The sequence below is a fragment of the Narcine bancroftii genome, chromosome 3 (assembly GCF_036971445.1).
Source record: "Narcine bancroftii isolate sNarBan1 chromosome 3, sNarBan1.hap1, whole genome shotgun sequence".
NCBI classification, from domain to species: Eukaryota; Metazoa; Chordata; class Chondrichthyes; order Torpediniformes; family Narcinidae; genus Narcine; species Narcine bancroftii.
This window is the reverse complement of record NC_091471.1, coordinates 343,647,473-343,673,024: the sequence shown is the minus strand read 5'-3', so window position 1 is coordinate 343,673,024 and position 25,552 is coordinate 343,647,473. Positions and strand designations below refer to the sequence as shown.

General features: G+C 40.1%; 1 protein-coding gene across 3 annotated transcripts; it reads right to left on the bottom strand.

Annotated features, from left to right (window-relative positions):
• Nucleotides 1-7,398: 7,398 nt before the first annotated feature.
• fn3krp (fructosamine 3 kinase related protein) lies at nucleotides 7,399-25,452 on the bottom strand. Of its 3 annotated transcripts, XM_069929531.1 has the most exons (7): nucleotides 25,357-25,444; nucleotides 20,598-20,786; nucleotides 14,300-14,451; nucleotides 12,234-12,325; nucleotides 11,717-11,799; nucleotides 9,397-9,519; nucleotides 7,399-8,118 (listed from the first exon to the last, which is right to left on the bottom strand). In XM_069929531.1, the coding sequence occupies exons 3-7, from the start codon at nucleotides 14,440-14,442 to the stop codon at nucleotides 7,780-7,782; spliced, it is 780 nt and encodes a 259-aa protein (XP_069785632.1). In that variant the 5' UTR covers nucleotides 14,443-14,451; nucleotides 20,598-20,786; nucleotides 25,357-25,444; the 3' UTR covers nucleotides 7,399-7,779. The 3 variants fall into 3 exon arrangements, with proteins under 3 accessions (XP_069785632.1, XP_069785630.1, XP_069785631.1); XM_069929529.1 differs by lacking the exon at nucleotides 20,598-20,786 and having other exon boundaries at nucleotides 25,280-25,452; XM_069929530.1 differs by lacking the exon at nucleotides 20,598-20,786 and having other exon boundaries at nucleotides 25,357-25,446.
• Nucleotides 25,453-25,552: the final 100 nt, after the last annotated feature.

Sequence of the window (25,552 nt, the reverse complement as noted above, 5' to 3'; positions counted from 1 at the left end):
CCATAAGTAATGACACAGTGTCAGCATCATAATTAGGGACATCATAGAAAATCGGAGTCCTTTTGCGTCACAATGGATCAATAATGACACTGTTAAGGCATGTCCAGTTACTTTTTAAATCCAATTCAAAATTTTATCCTTCCTCAGTGAGCAAAATGTTGGTCAAAGGTTATGTCAGGAAGCTACCTGCCAAGGAAGGACATTTATTGTCACTGCCCCATTCTTTCTGGGAGCCATTTTCCTCTTTTGAGTGTGTATAACTGTTTTTGAATGAAAGCACACTTACACTGTTTCATTTTGATGATGTGCTTATGACCTGTCAACCCTGTGTACTTTAGACAGATGTGAAAATGCATGAATGGAGGCATATGGATCATGGATCAAAATTTTCCCCAATATGAAGCTTATTCATCTTTTGGGAATATTTTCAGTTTGCTCAGTCAGAGACAGATGTGGATTTTATGTGGAATTTTATTGCCCAATTAAGATGATACGAATGAATCCCCCCCCCCCCAATACAGCCTTAAAACTGTTACCCAAGACCTGGACCCCTACAATTTCCCTATCATTTCAAAGCAGATGCAATCACTCTGCCCTGGATCACCAAAACAACAGAAATACCGACATCAGGCTGCATTTCACTGATTACAGCTCAGCTTTCAACACATTTATCTCCTCAGGACTGTCAGCAAGCTTCAAAACTTGGGTCTCTGCAATTGGATCCTTCCTCATCAGAAGACCACAGTTAGTGCTGATGGCTAATATCATCTCCTTCTCACTGACAATCAGAGTGAAACACAAAAGTCTCCAGATGCTGTGATTGTCATTAAAAACACACAGAATGCCAGAGGAACTCAGCCAGTCTTGCAGCATTCATATACCTTGAAGAACGGCTCAGGCCAGAAACATCTTTACCTCCTGTGGAGGCTGCAAGATGGGTTGAGTTCCTCCAACATTTTCTTTCCTCCACTGACAACACATGCACACCTCCAGGAGGCGTGTTTAACCCACAGCTCCACTCACTTCACACCTATGACTGGCACAATTCAAATACTATCTACAAATTTGCCAATGATGTCACAGTTGTACAGCATCACAGATGGCAAAGAGGAAGCGTACAGGAGTAAGATCGATCAATCAGTTGAGTGGTGCCACAACAATGATCTTGCACTCAACATCAGCAAAATTCAGGAATGGAGTGTGGACTTCAGAAAGGGAAAACCAGGAGAACACAAACCAGTCCTCAGAGAGATCAGCACTTGAGCATAATAAACTTCAAATTTCTGGGCGTCAATATCTGAAGACCTATCCTGGGACCATCATATCAATGCCAATCACAAAGGTGGTATGCAGGGGCTAGATTTAGTTTGGTGTCATACCATATCTCCTCAAATCCCCCAAGACTCTTGCAAATTTCTACAGGTATACTGTAAAGAGAATCTGACTGGTTGCATCACTGTCTCGTATGGAGGTGTCAATGCACAGGGACAGGAAAAAGCTACAGGGGGTTGCAAATTCAGCCAACACCATCATGGGCATTTGAGGACAACTTTTAAGAGGCAGGGCCACAAGAAAGCAGCTCTATCTTCACTCAATCCACACCCTTTCCTCGTTGCTACCATCAGGAAGGAAGTACAGGAGCCTGAAGAGAGGCACAGTTGTGCCAGAGCAGCTTCTTTCACTCTCCCATCAGATCTCTGAGCAGACCATGACTCCATGGACACTAACCTCTTTTTCTGTTATTGCTGTTATTGCAAAACAATATTTCATGACACATGTTCATTATATTAAACCCAACTCTAAAAAAAAGTGAATCATCAATACATTGCAGGAAGCTTCCAAGATCAGTCGCAAAAATGAGAAGAAAATTTTGGAACATACAAGGGGAATTGAAGAAGTGGCGGTGGCTTCTCTGAGAAGCTGCAAAGTATTTAATTGCAAAAAATAAACACACCTCAAACCATATTTCATCAAACCTAGCATTTGTCAAATAATTTTTAAAAAAAAATACCTAGCATTTGTCGGTACAAAATCTTTCAGCTGAAATTCTAAACTGAACAACCAACTCCCCTCCCCCACGGATGTCATCTGCCTTTGGCGACAAACATGACCCAACATGAAGTGACCCACAACTCAACTCCTGCTTGAATATCTCGTGTTTAAATTGGTGGAACCCCCCCCCCACATAACCTTTGACCAACATTTTGCTCACTGAGAAAGGAAAAAATTTTGAATTGGATTTAAAAAGTAACTGGACATGCCTTAACAGTGTCATTATTGATCCATTGTGACGCAAAAGGACTCCGATTTTCTATGATGTCCCTAATTATGATGCTGACACTGTGTCAATACTTATGGTTGAAGGTCACAAGTGACCTGTGGTGTATGTTTCTTCCAATTTTTTTAATATAAAAGTTTTATACTGATCAAAGAGGAATCATTTTAATTGCCACTTATTTTCACAACCTTCTACCATGAAGGTAACTGACCGCAAACCCTTACTTTACCTAATGGGGGGGGGGGGGGGCAAGTACAGCATCGTAGACAGATGCCCTATTTATTGTAGGCAGCCTGATGCCCGGACATCTTACTCAAGTCAAGTCACCTTAATTTATTGTTCATACCATGCTTGAATGGTAAAGATGAGTGTTTTTCAAGGACCATTGATCATATTTACATAAATAAATTAGAAGTTAATCATATTAAAATACTAAAATGTAGACATTAAAAAGACCATGGTACATTATTCACATATGTTTCGATAATTCAGGAACCTGATTGCTTGGGGGAAAAAAACTTACCCAATCTGGATGCAAGGGCCCAAGTGCTATGATACCCCCCCTACCAGACAGCAGAGGGGAAATAGTTTGCATGAGGGGTGTGTGGAGTCCCTCAATAAATTTGTTTATTGCCTTTTGCCTGTATCGAGTGTTGTAGATGCCCATCATGGTAAGAAAAGAGCCCCCAATGATCTTTTCCACTGACATCACTATCCTCTGTAGGGTCTCATGGCCCGAGGTGGTACAGCTTCCAAACCAGGCGGTGATGCAATGTGTACAGGATCCTCTGTAGAATGTAGGACAGATGGTGTTAGATGAACTTTCCTCAGCCTTTGAAGGAAGTTGAGGTAATGCTGGGCTTTCTTGGCAATGGAGCTGGTGTTAAGGGACCAAGTGAGATTATACCTGATACTCTCAACAACCTCAACAGTTGAGCTGTCAGTGGTCAACGAAACGTGGTCCCCCTCGGGCGTTATGCAGCAGCCCCCCCCACCCCACCCTAATCCAGAGACAATTCTACTGAGAGTGTGTTTTGCACAAATCAGAAATCAGCGCAATTACTTAAAGTACAGCCACTCCTATTATTCCAAATTCCAAAAAGGGTTTGGTCATGAAGATTTCTGATAAAAGATTCTGTACCTATAGCGTGACTAGTCCTGAAATATTTATCTGCTTTTTCCTCGTATACAAATACTGGAATTATCAAAAGTAAAAAAAGGCCAATTCAGGAAGATTTACAGAAAAAAAAACAAGAATCGATCAGTACTTGCTATTCACAACAAATAGTTTGCAGAAATATTACATTCTGTTTTCTTCCAAGTGGAAGAAATGTTGCGAGATTGAACGTAGATCCCTTGGAGGATGAGAAGGGGGAATTGATACAAGTTAATGAGGAAATAACAGAGGCATTCGACGACTATTGTGTCAGACATCACAGTGGAGGACAAGTTTACCATGCAAAAGACAGAGTTATGGATGCAACAGAAGGAAAGGACCTGGATACAATTGCTATCACTAAAGATGTAGTGCAAGGCAAACTTTTGGGCGTAAAGATAGACAAGTTCCCCGGTCCTGATGGAATGCATCCAGAACACCCAAATAAATTGCAGAAGTTATAAGTATAGACTTTGATGAAAATTTTCCAAAATTCTCTAGACTTTGGGTAGGTCCTGGCAGATTGGAAGATGGTAAATGGAACACCCCTATGCAAAACAGGATGAAGGCAAAACGCCTTCACTTAAACATCTGTAGTTGGAGAAATGCTCGAAGCCATCATTAAAGAAATAAAGAAGCATCTAGAACAACATGGATACGTCAGGCAGACACAGCATGGATTCATTTTAAGGCAGGTCCTTTTCAAACTTACTGGATATAACAAGCACAGTAGAGAGGAACAGATGGCCATTGTTTACTTGGATATCTAAAATGCGTTCAGTGAAGTGCTGCTTAAAAGACATCCATAAGGATGCCTGGAGTTGGGAATAATGTGGATAGACAATTAATTGGTGAATAGAAAGCAGAGTTGGGATACAGGGGTGTTTTCCTAGTTGACAAAAATCAATGGTGAGTGCTGGGCCCACAACTGTTCCCGATAGACATCAACTATATGGGAGAGGACAGAGTGTAGTGTTTTGAAGTTCGCTGATGGCACTAAATTGAAGGTAACATGGCAAATCAAATTATTATTTAAATTGCCTTCAATTGCAGCATGCTGCTGTGCAAAGAAATTGGGAATACTTATGCATGAATTAGAAAAGATTGGCTGGCAGATACTGCAGGCTGTCAAGGTGGCACCATTGCTACAAGGATTGAATTTGAGAGCTGGGAGGTCATGCTGCAACTGTACATGGTTCTGGTGAGGCTGCCTCTGGAGTACTGCATAAAGTTTGGGTCTCTTTACTCAAAGAAGGATACACTGGCTTTGGAGGCAGAACAGAGGAGGTTCATCAGGTTGGTTCCAGAGATGAGGGGGGCTAGTCTATGAGGAGAGATTAAGTCACTTGGGACTGCACTCGCTGGAGTTCAGAAGAGTGAGAGGGGATCTTATAGAAGCGTATAAAATTTTGTAAGGCATAGAAGAGCTAGGTAAGTTGTTTCCACTGGTAGGGGAGAATAGAACTGGAGGACAGTCTCAAGATTCAGGGTAGTAGATTTAGGACAGAAATGAAGAGGGAACTGCTTTTCCCAGAGGATGGTGAATCTATGCCCATTGAAGCAGTGGAGGCCACCTCATTAAATATATTTAAGACAAGGTTGGACAGAATTTTACATAGCAGGAGAATGAAAGGATATGGGGAAAAGGCAAGTAGGTGGAGATTAACTTCCGCTGCCACAGAATCCACTACAAACCACTGGCCACACAAGCTCCAGATCCAATCCTCCAACACGTTCAGGAACCCTTCAGCACCTCCTCATCCTTGTTCCAATACCCTCTAGCCTGTTTCAGCCAGTCTCCATTAGTTCACAGCCTGGCGCAAGTCTCCCAACAGCAGTCTCCAGGACCCTGCAACTTCCTCAGGTTCCTTGCCTCAAGTCTCCAGCAGCCTGTCGTGTGCACTGGTCCCTCCGCCAGAGCCCCCTCACTGGTCTCTCCTCCATGTCACCATCCCCACAGGTCATCTATTTCACTTCTTCCCATCCTCTAGTGCCCTACTCCAGTTTCTGCTTCTCTGGAGTCTGCAGATGCCACCATCTTGGATGCAGATCCAGTCACAGAATTTCAAATGAAAACCTGTCTGTTCCCTCAACTGGCCCTTCAAAACCCGTTGAGGGAACTGTTCAAAGCACAATGAAACTGAACAAATCCATGTCTGATACAACACAGTGAGGATAAACAAAAGACTAATAGAAAGATAACATGGGCTTTTTTGTGTGAGAATCCAGGATTGGGTACATGATCATTCATTCCACCTTTTCCCCTCTGGAAGATAAAAACCGAACTAGTGTCTGAAAACACCAGAAATCAGGGGAAAACAATTAATAAAAATATGAAATGCAACTCAAGTGTCATCTTTACTCTGTTAATAATGCTTTAGAAAGCTCCTTAGTGTGGCTATGCAAGATGTATTGATGTTAAAAACCTACTTTTGCTGTTTAATTCTTAGCTCACACTTGTATTTATACAATAGAATAGTTTTTCAGTCATACATGTTAAATTACATTTTTAATGTAGTTTATGATAATATCTTTCAATTTCCATTCTTCAATTTGGTTTTACTCAAAGATCTACAACTCATAGCCAAGTTGTCAAAGTATAAAGGATAATGCAGAAAATACACTGGACAACAATTTATTTTTACCCTGAAAAAAAATGGGGATTACGATAGACGTCAAGCTGAACACAAAGAAAATTTCATATTTACTGTATCACGTGGGAAGTTGGAGAAACATTACATTAACGTTTATTGAATTTAGTGTGTTTAATCACATATTGATGTTGACACATTGCGTTAGTTCAACTGACCTAAAAATGTTTTGCCGCTGATTTTCATTTATATTCAACATCTGATGCCTCCCATGTTAGTGTCCAACAATAGTCGGCCAGCATCGTCAGTTGCCCTGGTACCACTTTTCCATTGTTGCAACATCCTGGTGAAACCTTGTTTGTCATCAACTACACCAAGATCAGAAGGGAAGTCCATGTCCAAATGCAGAAAATGAATTTCCAACGACATGCTGCACTTCATGGATTTGAAGTAGACTTAAAATATGACAGGAAAGCACAAAAATAGGTTACATCTGAAAAAAAACAGTACATGATAGGAAAATATTAAGGTGATATTTATGATCAGCAGCCCAAAATGCATATAATACACCCAAAAGTGTTCAGGAAGCAAAATCTTTGTTGTCCAGTGAAATTAAAACAAAGTGCAATCAAGTCCCCAAGTTATCACATGAACATACTGAAATTATGCAAAATTCTCATGTCTGATGAAATGGAAGTCAATAGATTTTTTAAAAATATATAATCGCATTAAATACAGTTCAACTCAGATTGTCTGAAATCGGATTATCCAAAATTCTTGGACCCAGAAGTGATGTCATTTTGCCTCCGAAAAATTTTGGATAAATGAGGATATCCGAAACAATCACAAATCCTCAGTTATCCGAATTTCTTTTTCCATGAGCCAAACTGACGACACAGGTTGAAAGCATTTCAGAATTTTCGAAAAGACCTGAATTTTTGTTGTGGAATTTATCTTATTTTGTTCAGGTTGTTTTTATGTGAGAATTAAACATTATTTCATGCTTAAAAATCCTTCCCTTGCTGTTTGTTTTTTTTTTTATTTAATTTTTTTATTTTTCACACCATAAACCACATTAACCATGATACACACTTTTTCCTTTTCAAACATATACAGTGCCATTTTCTCCCCCCCCCCCCTCCTCCCATCCCACCTTCCCTACCTCCCCCCTCCCGTACAAAATCTAGGATACATTAAACCAGTCAAACAATGTTGTCATTCAATAAAAATACACAAGAAATTCCACTGAGTCAATTCTTTTCATTTCCTTCTCCTTCCGTTAATTTAGGTAGTGAATGTCCCCGGTAGGTTTTCGCTATTGTGTTTCATGTAAGGCTCCCATATTTGTTCAAATATTTCAATATTATTTCTTAAACTATATGTTATTTTTTCTAATGGAATACATTTATTCATTTCTATATACCATTGTTGTATTCTCAAATTATCTTCCAATTTCCACGTTGACATAATACAGTTTTTTTGCTACGGCTAGAGCTATCTTAACAAATCTTTTTTGTGCATCCTTGCTATTTGTTGATGTTTTAAAACCTGTTACAAGTGATTTGCTGTTGCTACGGAGCTGTTTTTTGTTAAAAAACGTTATCCGAAAATATCATTTATCCGAAATAGGCCTAGTCCCAACCATTTTGGATAATGGGAGTTGTACTGTACTATTTTCAAAACTGAATTTTAAAGAATTAAAAAAAAATACAATATTAATTCACTTTAATTAAATCCAACTCTTATCAATATGATTATTTAACCAAAGCTTTCATAATGCTTAATGAGGACCCTCTATAGCCAGTCCCAAAATGATTCCAATGATTCAGATAATGGAAGAGCTGGTAAAGCTTAAGTCGCTTCTCAAAGCCTGGCGCTTTAGGAATTTTTTTGTGGTATGCTGTATAGAAAGCAGAGTTAAACCCTCCAAATATTCCAGATATTCCAAGTTCATATTCAGAGTGACCATAAAAAGAAGCAGGATCAAAAATGACTGGTCCATCTTCTACTTGACCAACATTTCCTCCCCATAGGTCTCCATGAAGGAGAGCTGGCGTAATTTCTATGTCATAAAACAGAGCAGGTATCTTCAACTAGAAAACAAAACATTAATAGTTAATGCAATACAAGAAACAAGATTGCTCTGGAAATCATTGATTTAGTGGCAAATTTGAGTGCATGCTTTCCACAGTTAGCAAAAAGGGACATGAATAAATCCCACAACCGAAGATATTGAAGAATGTGTTGAAATGTGTTACTATCATGGACAGTCCCATACTGGATTTACTGTATTTGCTCCACTAGATGTTCAACTGTACAAGTCAAATTACACAGTAAATTTCATCAAAATTAATTACAACTCTGGGCTTGGTTCAACAATGACCATCTACAAATTTGTTGACGATACCAAAATAGGGGGGGTGAGTCAGTGTAAAAGATGGAGATTGAAAACTTGGCTGAAAGGTGCACCAATAACAACCTTGAACTCATTACCAAAGCTAAGGAGCTGATTGTTGACTTTAAGACAGGAAAGCCAGAGGTATACAATCCAGTGATCATTGGGAGATCAGGGGTGAAGAGGGTGAGAAATTTGTTCTTGGGAGTCACCATCTTGGAGGATCCTTCTGGACCCAACACACCCATAAAGAAGCCACGTCAGCACCTCGACTGCCTCAGAATTTGCAGAGATTTAGTATGACACCAGAAACCCTGGAAAATTTCTACAGAAGTGTGGTGGAAAGTCTTCTGACCAGCTGCATCGTGGTCTGGTATGTAAACACCAATACCTCTGAACATAAAGTCCTCCAAAAGGAAATGGACGCAGCCCAGGACAGAAGCAAAACTCTCCCCACTATGGAGTACATCCACAGGGAGTGTCGCCTTCGGGGAGCAGGAGCAATCATCAAAGACCCTCACCACCCAGCAAATGCTCTGTTCTCACTGCTGAGATCAGGAAAAAGGTATAGGTGTCACAAGATTCACACCACCAGGTTCAGGAACAGCTGCTACCCCTCCACCATCAGACTCAAGGACAAATTCAGACTCATTTAAGTGCTCTTACTTGTGCACTTTATTGATTCTTTTTGTTCTCTCTGTATTGCAGTTTGTTTACACCCATTATCTGTTTACAGTTCTTTGTCTACTTGTTTTACACTGTGCATAGTTTATTTTTTGCACGACCAATTAATGGAAAAAGGAATCTCAGGGTTGTACGTGATGTCATGTATGTACTCTGACAATAAATCTGAAAACTGATCTGAAATGAATGCAATAAGGATTTAAATTTAATGTAAACATGTTCATCTTTTATTGCATCATGTTTAAAAAGCTTGCAGAGATTTTAAGTGTTAAATATTTTGTTGGTAATGTACCTGGAGCTTTGACCAGAGCTCCCGAGCTTCACGGTCTCCATATTCTTTTTCAATTAAATCCATCTGCATCTGAAGTCGTTGCCGTGTAAAGAAACGTATCCAGTCAGTCTGCCAGTCATTGTCCTAAAGAAAAAATGGAATTCGAAATAAGTGTCCAGATGTCACCATTCTAGAGGACCATTCCTGGACCCAAAACACAAAGTTTATGGTGAAGAAAGCACATCAGCACCTCTACTTCCTCAGTTGTTTGCAGAGGTATGACATCAGAAACCTAAGCAAACTTTTACAGATGTGTCATGGAAAATGTGCTGACCGGTTGTATTACGGCCTTGGATGGGGTTTACCAATACTTGAGTGGAAAACCTGCAAAAGGCAGTGAACGCAGCCCAGTACATTAGACAAAACTTTCCCCACCGCTGAGAACATCTACATGGAATGCTGCTGCAATCAAAGATCTACATCACCCAGGACATGCTCTGTTTTCACTGCTGCCATCAGGAAAGAGGTATTTATGCCACAAGACTCGTAAACAACAAATTCAATCAGAGACTCATTTTAAGACTCTTTCTTCACATTTTTTAATGAATACAGGTATACCCAGAATTACAATGGGGTTCTATTGTGGGACTCCCATCGTAAGTTAAAAATATCATGTTAAAAACACTACAAAACGATTTTTGTGATTAAATGTTGTATGAGCAGGTAGTCGGGGTGAAGAGCATGAGAGAACATGGTTGAGTCAGTATCACGAGAGAGAATACTGTGTGCTACTCTCATGCGATGCTGCCATTTCCCAAAATTATGCAAGAATACGGGCTGGACATCACAATGCAGATAAACATCAGAACTTGATATCAAAAGTACAGATTCTGACTATTGTAGCTTTGAAAATTTGTAAATTGGAACATCACAAGTCAGGGGATCTCTTTTTTTTTCTCTGCATTGTATAAATCGGGTCTGATTGCACTTTGTTTACTTTTCTCCCTTTTATATCTGTATCTTTTCTTGAATAATTTTTTTTGCACAACTGGCTTGCAGGAAAAAGAATCTCAGGATGAGGATTAGAGTTAGGGTATGTACTCTGACATATCTGAAATTTAAACAAAAGTCTATTTTAGTATGATAGGTCTTATAAAAGGAGATTTCCTGTTAAATTTGTACAGGTAGAATTATTGCAAACAATGAGTGTATCAGGGCAAAAGGGTGAACATTTTAAATTCAAGGTTCCTTTTATTGTCGTATAATAATACATTAAAAATGTAACATATATACTTCAATGCAAAGTCACGATGAGCAGTGTGTCTAACAAAAGGAGAAAGTGAAGCACAAGAGTCCCTTCGGAGGCACTGATCGGAGGCAGCCCAAGCTCCAGTATGATCAATGCCAGAGAGCCCATCTTTCCCCCAGCAACCTCTCTAAACACACTTCTGATAGATTGGTTCCCATGAGCCAGTTCAGGCACCCCACAGCAAATTGCCAATAGCCTGCAGCCTATGTGGGTCTTACAGCTGCTGAGCCCCTTGCCAGATGCTGTTTTGCTGCTCCTCTAAGTCTTCAATCCTTGGTGTATAATGCCCAGCACAGTTTCCACTAACTTGGGCACATACCCTGTGGTCTCAGGATTCAAATACACAAATTGGCTGTCACATTTTCCTACAGTGAATAGACTTCAGAAACACTCGTTGGCCACAAGGTGATGAGACATCCGTAATGTAAAGGTTAAAAGCCAAATGCCAAGAACAACTTACTTGGAAAAATAAAGGACTAGAAAACTAATAGTGGAACAAGGCCTTGTAAAAGACAAGATCAACTCAATGGGAAGAAGATGAGATGAATCTGTTATTCTGGAGAGGCTAGTTAGCTTCACAATTTAATTGTTAACTGTCTGTAAAGATGAGGGAAAGAGTGTGGGTTTATACTTTTAATTTTAACTACAAAAGTGTAAGATACAAGCCATCTAACGTATAAACTACACTTCCTTTTGGTCTGGATTAAAATCTGTGCCAAGGATCCTCAAGACCAGATGTCATTTGTGTGGAGTTCCTTGATGAGAGAAAGGACACATCTCATTATTTTATTGGTGTTTTCACCGTCTTACTGCTTTGTGGATTTAGTTTTTTTAAAATTTGTTGTTTTAGTGTTTTAATTAATAAATTTGTAATCTCAATTTGTTGAAATCCTAGAAACCTGTTTGTTCTGTTCTTTGATAGATTTTATTTTTAAATACATGCTTTTTTAATAGCACCTGGGGAGATGGGGGGAAATGACAAGCATCTCAAGCTCTAGATATGTGCAAAAAGATAAAGGAAAATCAGCCTACCTGTGGAATGTAACCACAGCAGGTAGTGGTATGAAATCCAAACTTATCGACATACTGGATTTCAGACTGTGCTGGTCCCTTGCCTGGATCAGATTTACAAAAATATTTAGACCATTGATAAAACTGCACAAATAGTAAAAGGAGGTTCATTTGAACCCAGGCATGCAATTGTCCATATCTGACCTCCACTGAACTATTATTTTGGTGTCTGTGAACTGTGCCACCACCAACTCCTTGCTTAATGGTAAATTACAGTATTTCACAGTGCAATTCAACTGCACTATTTTCATAGCTAATTCTTCATAGATGGATTTAGAAAATTAAAACACAAAGGCGCAATGTGCACTTTGTCCTTAGCATTTTACATGATTCTTCAGAACTCGAATTGCAGAAGTTCAAAGTAATATCACAAACATAACAGATTCCCAATATTTTAATTGGTGCAAGATTTAGATTTTCATAACTTGCCTTGTCCCTTGGAAATTAAGTTTAGAACAAAAGTACTTAAATACTTTACCAACAGTCTGTGCATCTCTTTGCTGCTGCTCCTTGAGCTTTGTATTATCTAGATGCAGATCTCCCAGTTGTTCTCCCAATTGAGCCATGTATCTAACACGACACCAGAATTCAAAACAAGATTTTCAAACAGCTTTTGAAACAAGCAAACCATTTAATTCCATCTTAAACAAATCATGTGACAAATCAATTGATAATGTTGATAGTCTTTTTGGTATTACTTGCAAGACAGCAATTTTTAAAAAAATATAAGCGTTTTTAAAATATATCTGCTGTGTGCCCTCATACATGCTTACATTTTCAGTTGCCATCTCAAGAACACTTTTGCTTCCATTATGAATTCATTTTGCCAAGTACAAAACTCGAGGCTCAACATGCATCCTGATCCAGAGCCCCAAATGCATGTTACTGCTTCACAATAAAAAGGAAAATAACTGCAAAAACTGAGAATGTGAACTCTGATCACCAGAGGAGCAAAGGAGAAGCAATAACAGAAAATGTCAGGCAGGTCTAACTCGTGAAGAGTCTCGTCGAGAGTCTTTGACCAGAAGTTTGAATTCAGTATTTCTTATCAGAGATGCTTCCTACTCAGTTGAGAATTTTCTGATTATTTCAATACTTCACCTCCAATCAAGTCACATTATATCTGATCCCTTAATTCCATTGTGCTAATATGCAAATATAAATTCAAAGAACGCCAAGATTATTCTGGACACTGATTTAATTCCAATTTGAGATTAAACACCAAAAATTCAAAAGTGACAAATTTAAGAAAATGAGCATTATCATATTGAGGAAAGTCATCTTGGATGGTTTAGATAAATAAGCAAACTGTGAGGTCATGCACTTTGGTACGAGAAATCAAAAGGCAGCTTTTCTAAATGGAGGGAGACTTTGTTTTTTTTTTCTCCACACCATAAACCACATTGACCATGATACATACATTTTCCTTTTCAAATATATAGTGTCATTTTTCCCCCCCCTCCCATCCCACCCTCCCTACCTACCTCCCCCCCCATCCATTTAAAGTACAAAATCTAAGATACATTAAACCAGTCAAACAATGTTGTCATTCAATAAAAATAAACAAGAAATTCCACTGAGTCAATTCTTTTCATTTCCTTCTCCTTTCGTTAATTTAGGTAGTGAATGTCCCCGGTAGGTTTTCTCTATTGTGTTTCATGTAAGGCTCCCATATTTGTTCAAATATTTCAAAATTATTTCTTAAACTATATGTTATTTTTTCTAATGGAATACATTTATTCATTTCTATATACCATTGTTGTATTTTCAAATTATCTTCCAATTTCCAGGTTGTCATAATACATTTTTTTGCTACGGCTAGAGCTATCTTAACAAATCTTTTTTGTGCACCATCCAAATCAATTCCAAATTCTTTGTTTTTTATGTTACTTAGGAGGAAGATCTCTGAATTTTTTGGTATATTGTTTTCTGTAATTTTATCTAATATTTGGTTTAGATCTTCCCAAAATTTTTCTACTTTCTCACATGTCCAGATTGCATGAATTGTTGTTGAGGGAGACTTTGTGAGTGAAACTTGGGGAATCTAGGCCTTCAAATGCACAAATGACAAAGCAAACAGGGCCAAATAGTTAAGACAGCTTTTGATGAGGTCTTATGGACGTACACTTGAAAACTTGCATGACCTTTTTTTTTCTTTTAATTAAAATTGGAGACAGTAAAAGGACAAGGACACATCGAGATGAGGACTTTAAATTATGAAACACGAGTTCAAGTTCTACCAAGATAACTTGAAAGTTAAATTCAAAAAACTTAATTGACCTGCAACCATCCTTTGGCGCAGCCCACGAACAATTTAGGATGAACAATTTATTCTGGCTTTGCTAGTTACATCTAAAATATAAAAATTGCTAAAATATAAAATTTTGCTCTGAAACGGTTCTTTTACTGCACATTAGATAATGAGCTCAATTGGATTGGAATAAATTTTAAGAAAGGATACCAACATTCAATTTATACAGCTTACTTGTTTAAACTGTGAATATCCAAATGCTCCATAATAAACACTGAATTTATACAGCTTACTTGTTTAAACTGTGAATATCCAAATGCTCCATAATAAACACTGATCCACCAGCTGACAGACTGATCACTTTCACTGGCCTTGGAACTTTAACAGTGTTAGTTTTCAAGATGGTCTCCAGACTTGCCATTTCACCATCAAACATTCTTTTGGCCTGTTTTAAACAATGTCAAAAATGAGTCCATGACATCTATCAAAAATCATTAAATAACCTATCAAGGCAGCAAAACCCAAATGTTGAAAAATTTCAGACACTCCCATCCAGTAACATTGTGCAGAACTTAGACCAATGCATACAATTCAAATGCAGACTCAATTGTTTACTATGGTATGCACAAGAACAAAAAAAAATGTCTTATTTGCTATTCATAACTGGTACGGTTTCACTATTCAAATATGAGATACCAACCCTTATTAATTATCTGTGTGCGTTAGACATTTTATTTAAATTAATCATGAATAGCAGTTTTGGATTCTCTCTGCATCGACTCGATAAATTCATGTGACTACATTGGCTTTATTCTTTTACATTGAGCAGACATCTAATTCCACATATTACACATCTGATCATTTAAGGAATTTATTTAAAAGCAAACAGACAAGGCTTGGGGAAAATTCTAGAGCCTAGAACTGAAGGCAAAGTCATCGATAAAAAAAAAATCAACAAATACAAGAGGTCTCAATGCAAGGAATGTGAAGATGTCCGATGGTATTTTTCAAAGATGACAATAACACAGACCAGAGAAATTAAGAACAGACACCATGGGAAGGAAAACCAAAGTATGTTCATTTGGGAACACTGGGGATAAGAGACGTTTGTGCAAAAGGAGACAAAAGGAAGAGACAGAGCTGGGGGAAGGTGACAGAAGTAGTGAGGGGGAATCTAAACAAAAGCCAGAGAAGGAGATATTAATGCCACCTGGTTGGAGATGGCCAGTCCGAAGATGGTGCTGTTTCTCCAATTTGCAGGTGTTCAGAGTCTAACAGTGCAGCATGAGACCATGGACAGACATATCAGCAAGGGAATGGGATGGAAAAATTAAATGGGTGGCCACTGGGAGATCCATGGTATTGTGGCAAACCGAGCAGAGGTGCTCAACAAAGCAATCTCCCAGTCTACTCCAATCTCTCTAATGTAGAGGAGACCACAATGGGAGTAGAGGATGTAGGCCCCTGCAGATTCACAAGTGAAACTTCGCTTCACTGTTTGGGACCCCAAAAGGTGATGAGGAAGTGTGGGTATGTGGAGCATCTCCTGCAGTCATAGGGGTGGATATCAAGGGGACTATTGCCAGGGAGGGAGGAATGGACAAGGGAGTCACAAAGGGAGCAGTCCCTGCAGAAGGAGTATGTGTTGAATGTGGAAGCTGGTAGGATGATAGGTGAGGACAAGAGGAACCCTGTCCTTATTGCGTGTGGGGGCAGAGGGGACCAGGGCAGATGTGTGAGTAATGGAAGATATGTGCATGAGCACAAATTTGATGGCAGTAAGGGAAAGCCACATTGTTTGAAGAATGAGAACATCTCGGTTCTGACATGGAAGTCCTCATCCTGGGTGATGTGATGGAGCAATTGAGAGAATGGAATCCTTACAAGGATAAGGGTGAGAAGAGGGGTATACAAGGAACCTGGGAGTTGGTGGGTTTGTAGAAGACATCTGTCAAGAGTTTATCTCCCTATATGGAGAGATCAAGGAGAGTGTGGCTAGAGATGGACCAAGTGAATTTGAGATCAGGGTGGAAGTTGGCAGCAAAGTGGATTAAGTCAACAAGCTCATCATGGATACAATGCCACCAAAATCAAGGAGCAGATTGTAGACTACAGGAAAGGAAAACCAGGTGTACAATTCTGTTATCATATGGGGGGGGGGGGGGGGGTGGGTGGGGAGAAGAGAAGGAAAAAGGTGTGGAAGAGTGAGCAATTTTAAATTCCTGAGTCACCAAATTAAACGATCTTTCCTTGACAATTGTTAAGGAACATCAACACCTCTACTTCCTCAGGAGTTTGCAGAGGTTCAGTACAACAACAGATGCATCACTGTCTGGTATGGAGACATCAATCCCTCTCAACAGAAAGCCCTGAAGGTAGTGCCCCACCATCCAGAACATCTACACAGAATGCTGCCATCAGAAGCCTCTTAAACTGCACCACTTCCTGGGACTCTGGTGCAATTACTGAGGCACCTTTTAAATTGCAGGGAGATGTACCCATTAAAAACGTCAACCCAGTAATTTAAGGGGGATCCCGCCCCCACAATGATGTGTCACTTAACTCACCAGAAGTACTGCCATATGTCAGATGCTGGCTGCCCGGTGACGCAAGCACACAAATGCTGAAGTCACCAGGACAAACAGGTCAGCCATTTTTGTTTGCAAATCACCTGTGGATGCAACCTAAGGAAGTTTAACTGTGTTCCCTGACTACATTAAGATAGGTCAGGGACCCAGTTGGATTCCGACAGGGTTGACCAGGTCAGATCCTTTCTAACTGCAGCGCAACTGGGATGCTAATCAGGCAAATTGCCCAGTTAATCCCAATTTACACAGAAGTTTGAAAGGGTCTAGGGATCCCACACCACCCACGACACACTCTGTTCTTGCTGCAGACATTAGGAAAAAGGCATAGGAGCCACAAGATTCACAGCACCAGACTCAGGAACAGCTGCTCCCCCCTCCACCATCAGATTCCTAATAAGACTCATTTAAGGCCTCTTACTTTACATGTTTATTACTGAATTTTTTTTCAGTATCGCACTTTGAGAAAATGAAAATGAAGAAAGAAATGTAAACAGAGTTCAGTTTATAGTTACCCACAAGTAGAAATTCTGTTTGGCCCACAGGGAAAATCTCAGGGGGTTTCATGTGATGTCATGCGCATATTGACAATAAATTTGAACTTTGAATGAAATTGTTTATCTCTAGACATATATCAAGTTTAGATCATGGTCTTGCCTTTCCCCAGCTGTGACTCAATGAGACCTTATCAATTCCTGAAGCATTGCAATACGGTCAAATTAAATTTACAGAATGACTAACTTCATTACCAGTATAGTGGCAAATTGATTTTAAAAAGCATTTGAATGTTTAGCACTGTCGCAACTGGGGAAAAAAAAACACCTCCCACCACCCAAAACAAAAGGAATACTGCTATCTTTGAACATTAGTGTTTGTTAACCAAGCTTTCTGCCAAAAAAAAGATTTTCAGGTACTGGGAGATGGCAGTCAACTTCTACTGCAGCTGCTATCAGGGAAACTCCACACGTGATTTTTCCAATACTCAGAACAGAGGTTTAAATTCTCCATTTTGCTCTTCAAATGGTATCTGCTCCAAAGTTCCTCCAGGAGCTTGATTTCCATTTTAAATGTGTTTCTTTCTCTCAGCTCATCACCCCACCCAATGACAAAGTGAAAAATCATGTTTTTTGTTAAGTTCCTAAAGTATTTGTGAATAGTTTTCACTCAAGCACAGACTTGCAGTTTGAGTCTCTCCTTGCAGCTTGGGCCACCTTTTTGCAAGATGGTTGATAAACAAATCCTTTTGTTTGAAATATAATGCAGCATGGAACTAATTACCATGAAGAAGAGATAATTTCCCAATACTATTTTGGCTAAAAATGTAATCATTTCTGCCAGCTGTTGTCCACGTTAATGACATCATCAAGCTGGCCGAGCAATTGTTGGGATCCTCAGACTATGAAGCAAAAATAACAACTTTTTAAACTTAATTCAAAGTGCTAAATAAAAATACAAGCAATGAGAGGAAAAGTTTAGCATGAGATTATTTCTGATAGCTTGTAATGTGGTGGCAAGGCAGGATAAATTGAGCATTATGAGGAAAGTGAAGAGACAGCATTGCAGTACAGTACACGAAAACATTTCATCCAGTTCTTTACCTTTACCTTGTTACACTAATCATAGAACTGCTCCAATGCCAAAGATCTGTCTCACAACTGAAAAGTCACCTCTTTTGCACACAGCTCAATGAACATTTATTATCCATCCTTTGTATTTATTATTTGATTCATGTATGCCACTTTCATTTTTTTAAAATTACCTGTTCAGCTGCAGCAGTCAAGAATTTTGATGCATACTGTCATAGACTTATTATAACCATAAAGCAGAATCTGATAAATATATATAGGATGATTCTGTACAGGATGGCAACCCACCCACCCCCCCACCCAATTTTCCACCTAAATGCAAATTTTAAGCCATACCCTTTGTAAAGGATGACAACTCTCCTCCTCCTCCTCCCCCCCCCCCCCACCGCCAAAAGTCTGGCACTTACCACTGAGGTGATGCTGTCACAATATTTTAATACCAAATTACCCAGTAAATGTCATTTTTATTAGCATATTTTAAAATAAACTCTCATCGGCTCTTGAAACATGCTATTTAAAGCCTGTACAGAGTGGACAGAGTCAGACTGGGCAGATGGGACACTGTTAAAGAGCACCAAGACTTTGTGGGCAACAGGACACACGCAGGTTTGCCCTGCTGAACAGGCAATGTTCCTCAATGAGTGCACAAGGCTGACTTTTAATATGGTCCCATACAAAATCTTCAGTATTTTCACATCTTCTGCAAAACAACAGAAAATTGTAAGCTTCCTTTCTTTTCGCTGTTGTCACTTGCATGGAGGCGAGCCAGGCTGTCAGCACAAAGGTGGCAGAGTGCGCTGACGGCCTGGCTGGGACCCTTGCATCCAAGCCAGTAGGATAGGGATGGGATGTGGAGGAGAAGAGGGGGAAATGGCAGTTATGTGTGACACTTCACTGGCAAGTTCAGAATTTTTACCCAATGTAAAGACAGCACCTGATTTTGAGGAGACATTTTTAAAGTTTCAGGATCATCCTATACACCAGCAGATACAGTACTTGAAAATGTAAGGTTTAAACAAAGCAAGCAGTTGAGAATCATATGGTCCAAGCACTAGCACATTTTCTGCAAGGCTTCAACTAGTCCTGCAAGTTCTCGGATTCAACTGGGTAACTGGTCATCATGACATAAATGGTATCATCTGTGAAGAGCAAATCACCCTTAATATTTTATGCCATTATTTTGCATCATTTTTGTTGATTCCTCCAAGTCAATGTTCATAAATATTGGTTTGGCCACCCAAGTAGCTAAACTCCAAAGCTAAATTGTAAACATGGCAAGCTTTTCTAAATTGACTGAAAATGCACATGGAAAGCAAGAACCAGTTTGGCCACCTTCCTTGTGAGATTACTTGCTTTAACAGAGAATAGAAATCAAATGGTACACTAATTATTGACTGCTCTGACAGCAAAACAAAATTGAAAGCACCATTACAATTTTTTTAAAGAAATAGGATCATTGAATATTTTCTATGCATTTATATGAGATAGACAACAGACTCGCCAAGGCAAATAGCGCCTTTGGAAGACTACACAAAAGAGTCTGGAAAAACAACCAACTGAAAAACCTCACAAAGATAAGCGTATACAGAGCCGTTGTCATACCCACACTCCTGTTCGGCTCCGAATCATGGGTCCTCTACCGGCACCACCTACGGCTCCTAGAACGCTTCCACCAGCGTTGTCTCCGCTCCATCCTCAACATCCATTGGAGCGCTTACACCCCTAACGTCGAAGTACTCGAGATGGCAGAGGTTGACAGCATCGAGTTCACGCTGCTGAAGATCCAGCTGCGCTGGATGGGTCACGTCTCCAGAATGGAGGACCATCGCCTTCCCAAGATCGTGTTATATGGCGAGCTCTCCACTGGCCACCGTGACAGAGGTGCACCAAAGAAAAGGTACAAGGACTGCCTAAAGAAATCTCTTGGTGCCTGCCACATTGACCACCGCCAGTGGGCTGATAACGCCTCAAACCGTGCATCTTGGCGCCTCACAGTTTGGCGGGCAGCAACCTCCTTTGAAGAAGACCGCAGAGCCCACCTCACTGACAAAAGGCAAAGGAGGAAAAACCCAACACTCAACCCCAACCAACCAATTTTCCCTTGCAACCGCTGCAATCGTGTCTGCCTGTCCCGCATCGGACTTGTCAGCCACAAACGAGCCTGCAGCTGACATGGACTTTTTACCCCCTCCATAAATCTTCGTCCGCGAAGCCAAGCCAAAGATTGTCTCAATTTAATTCAATTCACTTACTATTATAGTTTTTTCTTTACAAATACAGCAAAACCTCTGGTATCCGGAATTCAGGAAACTGGTAGTCTCAAGCAATCAGCAAAAACAAATAAAAAAAAATGAAATAAGATAAAATAGGTAAAAATATGCAAGTTTAAAATTGTAAATGTTCTTTGAAGTAACACAAACCTTTGAAGATGGGAGCAAATATGCACCCAGCCTTGGTCAGGTTTTGCTCACAGAAGCTGTTTGAATAAAGTTGTGTGAAACAGCAATGACGTCGCAGGATGAGGAGCTGGTTGATGCTGCTCACCGTTGGGGTGCCTCCTTATTAGCTTGTTAGCAAAAGTCGCTCTGGTCAGAGGCTTTATCTGTAAACTTTGGGAAGGGGTGTGGATGGAGGAGGTAATTATAATGTTATTGTTCATCTTTCAGCCAGTTCTGTGAAAGGGGAGGGAGGGAACCTGCAGTGACAGTTAAATGTTTTCAAAGAATGTGATTGAAAATAATGTAAAATGCTTTATATATTCAAGAAAGTGAAGCTTATTCAGTGAAGGCACAGTATAATATTTGTCTTTTCTACCTGTTTGGCTGCAGCAAAAAAAAATGTTTATGTACAACGTCTATGACAATAAACTAGTCATCAAGTGGGAATCTCCAGTTTTTATATTCACCACATCGATCAACTGACCCATCTTGATCCACTCGGCTTTTATGGCATCCCACTTTCAGAAATAAAAGGCAACAATAAACACCCTGAACACTTTTTAAAGAAATGCAGTCAAAGGAACTTTTTTTCACATTCCCCCCCCCCCACCATTACTTTAGTCCTAAAAAAAATTACAGTATTGTACTGGTTTAATTAAATGCAAATTTAGAATGGAAAACAGTTAACAATGATCAACCTGCCAGTCGGCTTTTTATTTCTTTAACAGATTTACTAAAAATGCATTAATTCATTTAAATTGCTATTTAGAAATCTATCTTGATGATCCAATTTTTTTTTTTTTAAATATAATGGAGTCAAGAATCAGTTACACAAAATATTGGTCGTTGTATATACCAGTCACTGAAATTTAACTAATTAGTGGAGCTTTTCATAGGATTTTCATTGATACAGATGTACAAACAGAATTCAATGGAATTTAAAACTTTTGTATCTTATGAATTTCCACTTTGAATTATACAAACAAACATTCTTACAAGACCCACTCATAGCCAAACAGGGCTTGCTGCGTAGCAATCAGGAATAGGAACACTGATCAATTTTTCCTTCCCTGACCTGGAGGTTAAATGTTGCTGAGATCGGCCCACCTTAGCTCATCTATAAATCAAAGGATCTCTCAGGGTCTGAATGCAACTAAAATATATTTTAAAAAGTGTGAAAAATAATAAAGTGGCAACTTCAAAGCAAAGTCACAGTTTAAATTAAAAGTATTAGAAATCTAAAATTAAAAAATTATGACATTTGTTCATTTTCTTCCTAACTACCCCGTTACTCCATTAACAAATGACTTTCTCCATATCCCCATGGCAACACTGACTTCATCCCATCAAATATATTTCCTTTGTCTGAATATCCCTTCCCCCACATTCTCCAACTTCAAACCTTGTTTTTCCCCATCTAACAAAAGATCAACTGAAAATTTTAACTTTCCACAGATGCTGCTTGACCTATTGAGTTTCCCACACTTTAAATGCGAAAAACCATTATGTATAAATGTTTTATCAGTAGTTTACTTTGTTGCAAATATTTCTCAAATTTATTCCAGAGACTAAGAGACATCAACCTTAGAAGAGAATAAGAAACATACTTAATTCCTTAGAATGCTATAGTAGAAGCAAATAAAATATTGTCTTGCGATACATGAATATACAAATGCATCTCTTGAAAATAAAATTTTAACTCCTTATTTAGAAATATGCTTGCAAATAAAGGCTGGATAAAAAAAAACTGACTCTGCAAGCCCATTCCAGATTCATGATGACTTTCGAATTATAATTTTTGCACTTTCTATTGGCTTGGACATTCTAAACAAATTAGAAAAGCAACTCGAAAAGAACAAATGTATTGGTTGAAAAAAAAACGCAATAAAATGCATCAAAATTCTTGTTGTCTGGACAAAAGAAGAACAGTGAAATTACCATATAGGATGTTTTCAACAAACTAGGTCTGCCACCTTGACAAAGGAGAGAAAATGTAATACATTTTAGCTATATTACGATTCTTTGGCTTTGGTTTGGTAGATGAAGATTTACGAAGGGGTATGTCCACGTCTGCTGCAGGCTCGTTGGTGACTGACAAGTCCGATGCGGGACAGGCAGGCACGGTTGCAAGGGAAAATTGGTTGGTTGGATGTTTCCTCCTTTGTCTTTTGTCAGTGAGGTGGGCTCTGCAGTCTTCTTCAAAGGAGGTTGCAGCCCGTCGAACTGTGAGGCGCCAAGTTGCACGGTTGGAGGCGATATCAGTCCACTGGCGGTGGTCAGTGTGGCAGGCACCAAGAGTTTTCTTTAAGCAGTCCTTGTACCTCTTCTTTGTTGGCCAAGCGAAAGCGATGGTCCTCCATTCTGGAGACGTGACCCACCCAGCACAGTTTTGTCTTCAGCAGCATGGATTCGATGCTTGCAGACTCTGCCAGCTCGAGTACTTCGATGTTGGTGATGAAGTCATTCCAATGAATGTTGAGGATGGAACGGAGACAGCGCTAATGGAAGCATTCTAGGAGCCGTAGGTGATGCCAGTTGAGGACCCATGATTCGGAGCCGAACAGGAGCGTGGGTATGACAACGGCTCTGTACACGCTGATCTTTGTGTGTTTCTTCAGGTGGTTGTTTTTCCAGACTCTTTTGTGTAGTCTTCCAAAGGCGCTATTTGCCTTGGCGAGTCTGTTATCTATCTCTTTGTCGATCCTTGCATCATCGCACATGAACTCCTCAGACTCGATATCGGCATAGCCGCTCTCAGCGAAGTCCGCCTTGCAGATGTAGGCAGCCTCCAAGAACACGGTGCGGGCTACACACTCTACTGGTCTGGCAAGCCTCAGGCTGAATGACACTTATCTGGTGTTGGCTTCATGGTCAAGAACTCCATTTCCTCCAAACTCGAAAACCTCCCGACAGGCCACTCTGACCGGATCATGTCCATGCGACTCCCACTTCAAAACAAGCGACGCATCACTCTCATCAGTGTCTATGCTCCAACCCTTCAGGCGGAACCAGCAGAAAAGGACAAGTTCTGCACTGATCTGCGCAACCTCATCCAACGCAACCCTACAGCCAACAAGGTTGTCATCCTTGGCGACTTCAACGCTCACATCGACGAAGACTCATAAACCTGGCCAGGAATCCTTGGCAAGCATGGTGTCTATTAAGTTCCTGCTTTTTGTACAAAAAGCCAAAACACTTTGCCAGATTTCTTCCAAGGTCTTTTCAACTGCTGTTTAACCAGTTTCAATGAACAGAAAATCAGTCTTAATTTTCCACTTGATATGTATGGTTGAGCAAAACCTATCACTAATCAAAAGAGTTTATAGAAAACACTATTTTCAAACGAATTGGACTCTCAAGAGTCTCTAAACACACCCATACTCTTCTCCAAATATACAAAGATAATCAAAATCATATTGACAATCACTGGCCTTTTCAATTTTCTTGGATTAATTTCATATCAAATTGTCAAAACACCCACTTTTGTATTTGCAACACCACAATAAAATATAGAAAGTGTGTGAGGAAACCTAGAGAAAACAAAGTCTACTCAAAAATGGCATCACTAATGTTGTCAAATTATTCAAAGACACAATCCCATAACTCTGCATTTCCCTCCCAGATGCTGCCTGGCCTGCTGCTTCACTGCAGTAGCTTATGTTATTTTACCCTCATATTCTAGTAGCTGCAGCCTCGTCTGCTTCTGCTCGAGTGATCATCTTACACTGACCAATGATAGACGCAACAGGGGATGAGCAGGGTCAAGGCGACGGAGGATTTTCATCCCGGTTCTGAGGGAGGGTCTTTTTACTCATGTTCGTCACGATTTTTGGTCCTTCTTACCCACACATTGATCAAACCCAGATACTAGTTTAAGGTCCGACGCATCTAGTTTGAACCTGTAAAAACCTTTTCCCATCATCATACATTACATACAAATATAGAAGATAGGAGCAGGAGTAGGTCATTCGGCCCTTCAAGCCTGCTCCGCCATTCAATGGCGGATCTTAAAGTTCAGAACCCCGTCCCCACCTTCTCTCCGAAACCCCTAATTCCCTTTTACAGAAGGAATATATCTAATTCCCTTTTACTGAAGGAATATATCTAATTCCCTCTTCAATGAACCTGCCTCTACTGCTCTCTGTGGCAATGAATTTCACAGATTCAGCACCCTCTGGGTGAAGAAATTGCTCCTCATCTCGGTTCTCAACGGGTTGCCTATTATCCTCGAACCCTGCAGTCAAGTACCCCCCCACCCCCCACCCCCCACCCCCTCCCCTCCCTCAAAATTCAAATCTTTACAGTCATTAGTGCAACGACCTTTTGAAAAGACCGACTGCAACAGCCGATTTAACACCACGAGCCCGAAGCAGATCACGAGAGAGAGAAAAAAAAAGTCTGCAGACACCGTGGGGGTGAAGTGAAAACGCAAGGCTGGAGAAACTCAGGAGATCAAACCGTGTACTTCATCGAGCAGAGAGATACACAGCCAACGTCTCGGGCTTGAGCCCTTCATCAAGGCTTTTCTTTTGTAAACAAAGGGCTCAAGCCCGAGACGTTGGCTGTGTATTTCTACCCGTGCTGTATAAAGACCCCCTGTGTGGGCGTTTTACTAACACTACAGGCCCTCCCCTCCCGTCACAGATGTTTAAAAATGCATTAACCTCGCTTTTGTGATTCACTTTGACAAAAACTCTCCCCGAGTCCGTATCATAACTCTGCCCCTGGCTAATACACCCACCCCCTGCATATCCCAGTGGCTTCAGACGAGTCGTATTCAGCTCCCTCTTCAGCACGCCCTCCATCTTCAATTCTGGCCAGCCAATCCAATTCCCCGAGTTTCAACCGGAAGTCGTCATCCATCTTTAATTCTGGCCAGCCAATCCAATTCCCCGAGTTTCAGCCGGAAGTCGTCATCCGACCGCCCGATGCTCCCA

Excerpts from the sequence above, each read along its gene's own strand:
- fn3krp (XM_069929529.1), bottom strand. The coding sequence starts at position 25,420 with ATGGAGGGCGTGCTGAAGAGGGAGCTGAATACGACTCGTCTGAAGCCA. Across the intron at positions 14,452-25,279 it reads AAGTGAATCACAAAAGCGAG|GCCAAAAGAATGTTTGATGG; the intron begins GTTAATGCATTT and ends TGTTTAAAACAG. Across the intron at positions 12,326-14,299 it reads GATATTCACAGTTTAAACAA|ATACATGGCTCAATTGGGAG; the intron begins GTAAGCTGTATA and ends GTGTCGTGTTAG.